Below are 10,624 nucleotides of genomic sequence, written 5' to 3'. Positions count from 1 at the left end.
GAGAGAGAGAGAGAGAGAGAGAGAGAGAGAGAGAGAGAGATGAATTATGTAAAAGCTTTGAGCTAATCTACACAATTAGTCAGTTGTCAACTGGATGGCATACTTAGAAGAGACAGTTGCTGGGATATGGGACGACAACACATCACTGTTTTGTCTACCTCAAAAACATTTTCTTTTTAATCTAGATGTTTTACCTCAAAAAATGTTCTTAATTACACAGAAAAAGTCCCACCTTTGAGCAACTCGAAAGAAAAAGGCTCCTTAAAAAATCGCTGAGCTTGCAAACTCATTTAGAGTTGCTATTCAACACAAAGTCAGAAATACACATTCAGACAACAGAATCAACTCCCAGCCTTGAACTGGTTCAAGATGCAACAGATGAGCCTCGGAAATCATGCTCATTGAAAAAGAAAACCACCCAAACATGTGAGTGGGAGGATTTCTTCATCAACTTACATGACAAACGACTTGTCCTGATTGATACACTACAGTGCAATAGCTACACATCTCTAAATGACACCGTTTTATACCTGAGACGAATACTCTGACAGTTTCTAGCCAAAAATATGCATTATTGTGTCGAAGTTTTTCACTGGACTGTCAACATTTTTTTTCATGTAGTGTGCAGGGATACGGCAGAATCATTTCAAAGTTTTTAAAAAAGAAGCCAAAAATGCTTGGTTTTCCTAAGCACACATAACTCATTACCACTGAGCAACTCGCAAGGGAAGTAGTGAACTAATACCACAAGAAAACATGCTTGAACTTTCATCTGACCATATTAAAATAAGCAAAAGCTCTGCATTGGTCTCTTTCACTGACTCCCATGGACGATCAAGCTTCAACATATAATTATCACAGACAAAAGAAATTTCCCCACCTCCTTAGGGTGCTCCAGTCACATAACAATTCAGCAGCCATTGGGTTTATTTATGTTCATCAGAAATCCCCCATCTGTGTTGTAGTAGATTGAAGTATTCTTAGGAATTCTTATCAAGTTGTTCTATGATGGAGCGATTGTAAGTAATTGTCAATATTTCACACCCCAAAGACACAATTTATATCATTTAAGAGGCCACCAACTTTGACTCTGCTTGTTAGGGCCAACCCAGGCAGAGTGCGATACAACATACCAGCACATAGGCAGAGATACTCAATAAAACACTTCCCTTCTTAGAATCAAACTCACATTTTCTAAGAGCAACAGGGAAGTGCCTCACAATTGGATCTCAGACACTGGAGCAAAGCAGAGCGTAGACTTACTTGTAAACACGAAAAAACTGCGGCCCCTTTGGATCGACAAAGAGTATCCCAAAAATTCTTAGATGTACTATTAATTATTAATAGACATAGCAAGGGAAAATAAAGTGGCAACAGTTTAACAACTGGACGGAGAGTCTGAAAGTGAGACCATCGTGTCTCCAATTTTGGAGGAGCAGTGTGCCCCTGTGGATGGAAGCCATGTTGGCCTTGAGATAACCTCTGCAATTGAATTCTTATAGAGCGCGTTCTACCGCGTGAAGCAAGCCATGCTCAACACACCGAGCTGATGTTCTAGCTCAAGGTAAGGAAAGAGTTTAAGTACAACAGATTGAGACATAGGCATTGAGAACGGCCAGTTTATATGAATTATGTGTGTGTGTGTACGTGAAAGAATACATGCCTGTCTGTGACAGAGTGCAAATGTGTGAAGGTGTGTGTGTCTAGGACGTTTCCACAAGTTGGCAGAGGAGCATGTAGACCCTTGCATCGGCAGAAGGCGACCTTGATGCTTTATCCATCAATCAAGAGAAGATTTCAACTAGCGATAACCGTAGCTCTGTATAAACCTCATTGGCTATGACACCACCACAGTGGGCAGAGTATCCTCATACTTCTCGATTTTTTGCATGTATACAGTAGACTACAATATCGACAAAAAATAACCAGCAGCACGCTGGGCTACTAACAAGTCTGGACATCGCAAATCCCTCATGAAGATACTCTGTGCTTTCTTGATGTATACAGTAGACTACAATACCTGTCACGATGGGGTGGAATCAGGCGCTCGTCACAATTTTTGGTCATATGGGGTTATTGGTACAAGCTTAAAGCTTGTTTGCTGTTTGTCTTTCTTTCGGTGTAAAAAATACCTATATATCTGGAACAGAAGTTGAGATATTTGCGATTGAAAGAGGTGGGGGTAGCCTGTTTTCTGAGGTAAAATTTGCGAGAAAGTGGCCTCCAAAGTTTGGTAACTTCTATTGCTTGAGAGTCCTTGAAAACTGAAAATTTACATACTTTTTGCCATTAATCAAGGTTTTTCAGTAAATTTCATATGGAAATGTCTTTTAATATGGACATAAAAAGACGTTGAGCCAAAAATTAAAAATTTGACGAAAACTGCCAAACTGGAAGAAAATGTCTGTTTCTTCGATTTCATAATTTTGACGAGCGCCTGATTTCACCACGATGCCTCACATATCGACAGTAATAACTAGCAGCACGCAGGGATACCAACAAGCCTGGACATCGCACGCCTGTGTAAATCCCTCAGATCTTGGCCGAGTAGCGTGCCATGTGCAGCTGCTGCTTGATGCGGTCAGCGTCCACCTGCCGCCAGTGGGCGTCGTCCTCATCGTGGAACAGCTGGTCCTGGTACTGCTTGATCTCCGCCTCCATCTTCTGCCGCAGCTCTCGCTTCATCCGCTCCAGAACCTGAGGGAAACAATGACAACAACATTGTCGTGAGCTGATGAAACGCCTTTTTTAAATTCATTTTTGATGCCAACATTTTTTATTTTTTATATTGAAAGCCTGACCAGTTACCTTACTTGTGTGAAAAAATTAATAGAAATTGTGACCAGTTTTTGAATAAATTAAAATTAAAATTTCATAATTTCTGTATATTTAATTGATTACGCTGGACAAAAAAACCCCCCTTTTTTTCTCGAAACAGTTGTGAGAAAAAAAAGTTTTGTCAGCTTTCGGCAGAACAGAGAAGCACTTAAAAATAAATTATGGTCTGGACTGACCATTTCGAGCGTGAGCAAGTTGAGAATAAAGACAATAAGACGATGACAAGCCTCATCAATTTTAACCAACAGAGACTCTGTGCACTCCATTTTTTATACCTCAGCGCAGGGAAAACCTATTCTGTGCTGTTGTTATTGTTGTTAGCCATCCAGTAGCATCTGAGCGTAAACTCTTCTGCATGATGCCATTCTGTAATAGTTGCATGTCTGTTCTAATAGTTGCCTTGAGGAGTAGAGGCTGTTAGATGTGTGGGGTAGCTTGGGAAGAAAACATCCCCTCAAATCGGTTAGTTTTCTACAGAAGAACACATGATGTTCCACTGTCTCTGAGGGGTAGTCACATAGTGGGCAGGCAGCATTATTTATTAATTGCTTTACTCCAATTCGGTTGAGATGTTGATTGAGGGGCACATGCTGAGTTTTAAGGGGGGGGGGGGGGGGGGGGGCTACACCCCCAAAATCAAAATTCGGCTCAAAATCATGGAATTTGAGTTGTAGGCATTTTTAGCTTCCTCAGCCTCTCCTACAACTATTTCATGGCATAAGAACCCCCCAAGAATCGTATTTTTTCTCATACCGGGCATGTTTGTAACCACCATTTCCTCATAAAGTCAGTATCTTATTTTTCTTTATCGGCCGTTTTCTCAAAATGCTACTTTTCTCTATACTTTTTTGAATAACTCCACCATTTTTCATCCAATCTTCATGAAATTTTCACAGAATGAAGAGAAGAGGTAATACTAAAAATTTGTCTGTTGAATTTTTGATATATTGAATAGATTTTTGTTGGTGGTGTCTGGAGTGTGGATTTTCACGGATTTTTCGCAAACTTGAATGCTACCTCAGGAAAAAATTCATTAAAAATTTTCTAATTCGATTAGGAAAAAAACAACAAACAGATTTTTAGATATAATGTTTGTAAACACGCATGCAAAAAAACAATCAATTTCCATGAGCGATAAGTGCGGTATTCATTACGTAAGACATGTCAATAAAATCCAATATGGCGGCGTATCCATGGAAACGAAACTTTTTTCTCAAATTTGATTGCGGATTTCAAGACTCCTTACTATGCTTGTTATATGTGTGAAATGTGGTAAAATTCGGTCCAGTAATAAGCGAGATAGCCTCCAGGTGTAGCCCCCCCCCCCTTAAGTTGGAAGATTATGGATTGATCTCCCCTCCTCAACTCATTGATTGGAACTTTGACCAGTGGTTTATTCATGTGGCCATACATCATCCTTCCTGTCATACCTGTGCTAAAACAGATTTATTGCTTTTAAAAGTGGAAGAGGTAATTAAAAGACTCATATTTCGTTGACCAACTGTTCAGATGTACTGAGCACAAAAAGCGTTTTTCTATTGCGGCTTCTTTATTTGTGGTATTGATTGCATATATACTCAAAAAATATTTGGTCGAACTTCAAACTCTAAAAGTTGAAAAATGCAAGGAAAGATTCATAAGAATGAAACAGCCTTTTGAGTCTCTAGAAAAATTTTGCTCTCATGGTTACAACAGTTGAACTGCTTGTCTATGAATTATTCAAAACTCCGTAAGAACAAAACCCATACAGAATTCACAACCAGAATCTTACAGACCCAAATTGGAAAAGGCCGCACAAATCATCTCTCACCTTTTGTTGGGCCGTCTCCCTGACCTCTGTGTCACGGCACTCCTGCGTCAATCTCTCTGTGAGCATCTCAAACTGGTCACGGTAACTGGGCCAAGGTCAAGGACAGATGAACACTCCACCCAGGAATTTCAACAGAATCATGCTCTAACTGTACCTTGGTTTCCCCGCGCAGAGGGACACAGCATCCCAACAGACAGACGAGGATAACTGATTAACAAACATGTACCCACTTGGAAGTCGACCTCACCTCTTCAGCATGTGATGGCAAAATGCGTAACTGTTAAAAACTGATAGATAGCATTTGTATAGCGTAAATCCCCCCTCAACAGCAAGCTCTAAGCGCTTCACAGTCTATACTATTACCCCAGCAGACTTGAGAGTGAGAGCATTCTGAAACAAGCTCAACTTCCTGGGAAGCATACAGTGCAAGCGGCCATGTATAGGCGCTAAAACACTAACATACTGACAAGATCTTTCGCTGTCTATGGCCGGGTACCCATTCCCACCTGGGTGAAGTGAGGACAATTCCTGTAAAGTGCCTTTCCCAAGGACACAACGTCGGGCCCGCAGCTCGGACCCCCGAACCCGCAACCTCATGATTACGAGTCTGGTAGCTTGACCACTAGACCACCGACGCCACTATAGATGCCTATGACTCTGGCTTGCTGTCAGTCAGTAAAATAACAGCCCATTGTTGTCAAAAAAATAAGAGCCCACTGTCATAAAAAACAAATTGAGGGCAACTGTAACATATATAGGAAAAAAAGGAATAGACCTCACTTTCAGAGTACCCACCAATTCTGTGATAACTCAGCCTGGGTGAAACACTTCTCAGGAAGTTGAGGTTGTTTCAGATTGCTATCAGGTGTGCTGAGGTAACAATATAATTTGTAAAGTGCATAAAGCTAGTTGTGGAGTGAGAATTTGCCATACAAAAATTCTATTTATTATCATTAATACTATTTAACAAGAAAGTGAGAGTGTGCGAGCATGTCCTTGTGAGTGGGAGTTAACTGATAACATCACTAAACACCTTCAGAAAACCATTCATCAGATTATAGGGGCAAAGGATACAAATTCTCCATGGAGTCAATTTCATTCTGCCTTCGAGACTCTTGTCGTTTGCGCTGATCCGATGCATACTGGCGGATGTCCTTGATACGCTCTTTCTGAATGTCAAGAGCTTCTTTGAAAAGTTCTCGGAATACCTTAAAAATAAAATAATAATATTTCAGTAAATTAATTTCTTCTAAGCAAATAAGTGTAACAGGACTATGGAATAGCTAAACAAATAAAATTCATGAAATTTAGCAGTTGTGATTATAATGGCAAAGTTCTATTTCAAAGTGCCTCCAGGCCTTTGACAATTTGCTAAACTTTAAAAAAAATCCCATGCATTACCACAAAGAAAAGCCTTTCATGGAACATTAGATTTACACCGGGCACAAAATAATATTAAACATTCTAAATGATGAAATAGTTTTGTCTATTTCAATACCTATTACAAAATTTTTAAAAGTGTAGCTTTGAAAGATATCCAAATAAAATCAGGTACATTTTCTTTCTGACCTATAGAAATTGAGAGCTAAACATCATTAAAATCTATATAACAACAACAAAAATATCCACTATTTTACCATTTCCTCCTTAGTTCTCCTCTTCAACTGCTTCCCTCGGGCTCGAACCTGGTATTCATTGTAATACTTGCGAGCCCTCGCCGACTGCATCCTCTTCTCATGTGATTTATTCCGTAGCTGAACTTGCAGCTGTTTCTGCTCTTTGATTTCTCTCTGGAGTAAAAAAAGAACGAAAGAAGAACATAACACCATGAAGACAATAATTCAGATTTCAATATTAGACACATCTTGAAATTAAGCCCTTTGTGACAGCTCCAGTGGACCATACATCGAACATCGTGGACCAAGAAGCTGTCCTCTCATAAAATGCACATCTTAAATTGCACCTCACAGGATTTTACAACCGTTCTTTATTAGCTTTAAATAGAATTCTACAGGAAAACTGATGAAAGATTCGAAATCAGTGATAATGAAAATGTGCGAAACAAAAAAATCTTTCATTTTGAGAGGGACTGCAAAATAAATGAAACTGCTAATCTTTCTGGCTTGCAACAATTGGGCGTAACAAACGTTTGAAAAAAAAATCCTCGTCAAGAAGGGGTGAAGTAAAATTCATAAGAGAATGGGAATTGTCTTCAAATAACAAAATACTAGCCATCAGACTGACATTAACAAGTTTCCAAAAGTTAATCTACCAGATGCAACACTGGGCTAACTGACTTGACATTCAAAGTATCATAGATCTTTATATAACATATTTTATTATCAAAACGTGAATGAAAAACATACGGTATGCTCTTTTAAGGAGGAGGAGGGGGGGGGGAGGAAGAGAAAAGGAAGAGGAAGGGGAAAATGGATGAGGAGGAGGAGGAGGAGGAAGACAGGGAACATGGATCAAGAGGTGGAGGAATATGAATGTGGGCAAAGAAGAGGAGGAAGAGGAGGAGCAAAAAGGGGAACACAGACAAGGGAGAGGAAGAGGGGCAGGAGGAGGAGGAAGCAGAAAGTAGAAAAGGCGGCGGAGGAGGAGGAGAAGGAGAAGAAGGAAAGGGCACGTGGATGACAAGATGGGAGGAAAAAGAGAAAATAAACGAACAAAAGAAAAGCGGGTAACAAAAACTTCACGCACAAGTCGCTTGGTGTGGTCCAGCTGTTTCTTCATGATGTTGCCCAGTAGCTCGTGTCTTTGTGCCGCATCCTCCAGCTGGGGAAACAAAATAGTAAACTAGGTCACAAGAAAGAGTTGAAATCTGAGTGTCTAGTTTTTAAAAAAATGGTGAAATGGTATGGGTTTAACGCCCCTATCAACACTTTTAGGTTATTTAAGGGTTGGGACATCCTAGTTTAACGTCCGTCTCCGATAGGACCGAGCCAAGTGGGAAGTTCGTGTAAAGTGCCTTTCCCAAGGACACAACGTCGGGCCGAGCTGAGGCTCGAACCCCCGAACCCGCAGTCTAGTTTAATTCTTGTATAAGTTTTAGGGCACTTGCAGCACAAATAGGTGATTAAAGTGCTAAACAGTAGAGGTGTTGTAAGTAGAGAGTAACATACAAAGAAAAGGAGACGATGAAAGGACAATAGATGTTTGAAAGGAAAGAAGAAGCACACCACAACAGAACACTTGCCAACCATCCATATAAACATTTGAAGAACAACCCATCTATAGTGTCATGAAGTTGAAGCTGATTTCACAGAAGGGGTCAACAACCGTTCAAGCATACTAACAAAGACCAAATTAACTCAAATTTGGTGTAAACGAAAAGAAAAACGCATATAATTGGAACAAAAACCCCCCTGAATATTGTCTTTCCATAATTGGCCATGCCAATTTCTTGGGGTTTCCAAATCAAGCCATTATTCCGATAGAGACATCAAGGGGCATGTTTTTGCTATTTCCCTCCTAGCTTTTAAACAAAATATAATGAGTGCCTAAATCATACATCTACCAAGTGACCAGAAAATATAGCGTGACCTCCACTTTCATTCTTATTACATTCCGTCCCACTGTTCTGCATGCTTGTGTAAGGTCCCTGTCTCTGGACCTACCACACACAGAGATTATAGCGAGCACTCATGTTTCTCAGACACAGTGGAAACTGAAAGTGAAACTGAAATACAAAAACAGAAACTGAAATACATAATATAACACATCCAACTGTTCAGCCACATCTTTAGTTCCTCCTGTGCCACTAAGAGGTAAAGTTATTTTGTTTTCTAGCTGCCAGCATAACTCCCCCCTACAAACTCAATAAACTCTACCAAACAAGTGTTTGTTCGTAGCCATTACCCTAATGAAGGGTGAGAAAGACAGTGATAATGATGATGATGATTACTATCTCTAGTACAACAAACACCCCACTTAAAAAAACAGAAGGGATCCCTGACCTGGTTCTGAGCCTGGCTTTTCTTCCGCTGGCTGGCGTTGTAGGCACGTGTGAGCGCTTCGATGCGGTGCAGGCCGTGCCTCCACAGCTCGTGCCAGGTGTGCTCCGACAAGTGGAGGTGAGGGAACTCCTCCAACAGCACCGGCAGCAGGTCCTCCTCACTCTCCAGCTTCACTGGGAACACGGCAAAACAGTTACCGTTTATTCTTCTTCTGTATACCGGCTTGCCAACTTTTAAAAATCCGAATCGCTTTTTATTTTAGTTAGTGTTTTACGTCACTTGCAACACAATAAGGTCATATAAGTGCCGAAGACTAGAGGCGTTACAAGAGAGTAACAAACATAAAAAAAGAAGGAGGGGAGATAACGACAATAGATGTTTGATAGGAAAGAAATAGCAAACAACACTAGAGCACTCGCCAACCACTCACTAAACCCAATCGGGAAATCCCTTCGTTATGACATCAGATTGCACAATCAAACAAAGTTACATCATGTGTTTCGGTGTAGTGTATGTGGCAAGGCTCTCAAATTCTTAACTACCGAATCCAGGAGTCCCCCAAAATTCACGACAGTTGGCAAGCATGGACATGAGTTTTTAATTTAGCAGTGCTAAAACAAGTCATTTTTAGACAATTCAGAAGCGATAGATACCACTCCTTGGACACTTGAATCAAAATAAAGACAGTGAACACCTTGCTCTCATTGGACAAAATAGAAGATGAGAGAGATTTTTTTTCACATGCAAGCTTTTAATGAGGCAGTGCTAGAAGAAGTCAACCTATGGCAGTCACTGATAAAAACATGCATGAAAATTCAAATACGGTTCCTATGACACTGGAACCAATATTAACACCTTGAACAACTTTCACTGGAAAAAATAGAAGGCAAAAGAGGTAGGGGTAGACCATGACTAATTTAAGAAGAAAACATAGACAAATAGGCCATGGGACAAACCAGGATAATATGTGTTTTTTTTTACCATCTCAGCAGAGAAATGAGTCGTGAACATGACTGATTTGTGTAATGAGTGGAGAGCCAAAATTGCTCATATCTGCTTCAGATCTGGCACTTGAAGAGGAACGCTATGATGGACAACATTTGAGAGTACCAGGATGCTACCACATTGTATGTTCCATGGTTGGACTTGAAAAATGTTAACGACCAAGACAAATTTCTCCCTGCGAGATGAATAAGGATTGTCATTGTCATTGTCATTGAGAGGGGAAATTAGAAAGAACAACCTGTCGGGTGAGATATAGTGAGGCCTTCACTCAGAAGACATACAAGAATACAAATTATCACAAGAATTTTTTTTAGAGATCAGAGCAAATTGGAGACTGTGTATTATGGCGTTATCAACACACTCAGGTTGCTCACCTGAATTGAACATCAAGCAAATCTAGCTCCCCTTTCTCCCAAATTCGTCATAAAACCATATGAAAATGATTAAAATATGTCTTTCAATTTTAAACAAAAGTGTTCATCTCAGCACTTATTACAGAGAAAGTAGCAATGAGTCCTGTCACATAGTAGGCCTACTAGACACAGGGTATATAAGCAAAAGAAAGGGTGGTTGATGCTAGAAATAATATAAATGTGAGATGTGCTACAAAATGAGTTACTTCTCGCAATCCACAAATGGAGATCTAAAAAATCGACACAAGGGTCAAATTTGTAGATTTTTTATTGACACCCTATTCTTTAAGTATATACATGCCTTTTATTATTTCATACTTATAAATTATAAAAACTTCACCTTTAAGCGTGATGTGTCTATTTTCATAGGGATGGAATCTGAGAAGTAACTCATTTTGTCAACATTCTTCCCAAATCATACCCCACAACACAGAGAATGTACTGAACATATGAATGCAAGTCTTACACGGGGCTGACGCTGGAACAGGGTGTTGGTCATAAGACCGCTTCTTGACCTTTGAACTCACAACCCCTCGGCTGATGCGAGGCTTCTTGCAGGAAGGAGGGACGAGAGTACCTGGGAAATCAACAAACAT

At 40.1% G+C, this 10,624-nt stretch overlaps 1 protein-coding gene across 1 annotated transcript in view; it reads right to left on the bottom strand.

The window, feature by feature from the left end:
• Positions 1 to 606: 606 nt before the first annotated feature.
• Positions 607 to 10,624, bottom strand: part of LOC101862752 (centrosomal protein of 95 kDa) — a 36,245-nt gene continuing 26,227 nt past the window's right edge. Inside the window, exons 20-26 of the mRNA XM_005106069.3 lie at positions 10,495 to 10,605; positions 8,611 to 8,783; positions 7,355 to 7,429; positions 6,286 to 6,438; positions 5,723 to 5,856; positions 4,649 to 4,733; positions 607 to 2,697 (exon numbers count right to left, since the gene is read on the bottom strand). Of these exons, the coding sequence (XP_005106126.1) occupies positions 2,533 to 2,697; positions 4,649 to 4,733; positions 5,723 to 5,856; positions 6,286 to 6,438; positions 7,355 to 7,429; positions 8,611 to 8,783; positions 10,495 to 10,605 (896 nt within the window). The 3' untranslated portion in view covers positions 607 to 2,532. The remainder of the gene's footprint in view (positions 2,698 to 4,648; positions 4,734 to 5,722; positions 5,857 to 6,285; positions 6,439 to 7,354; positions 7,430 to 8,610; positions 8,784 to 10,494; positions 10,606 to 10,624) is intronic.

Source organism: Aplysia californica, unplaced genomic scaffold (genome assembly GCF_000002075.1).
Source record: "Aplysia californica isolate F4 #8 unplaced genomic scaffold, AplCal3.0 scaffold00510, whole genome shotgun sequence".
In the NCBI taxonomy this organism is placed as follows: Eukaryota; Metazoa; Mollusca; class Gastropoda; order Aplysiida; family Aplysiidae; genus Aplysia; species Aplysia californica.
Note: the sequence above shows the minus strand (reverse complement) of the source record. Positions and strands in the feature narration are given on the sequence as shown.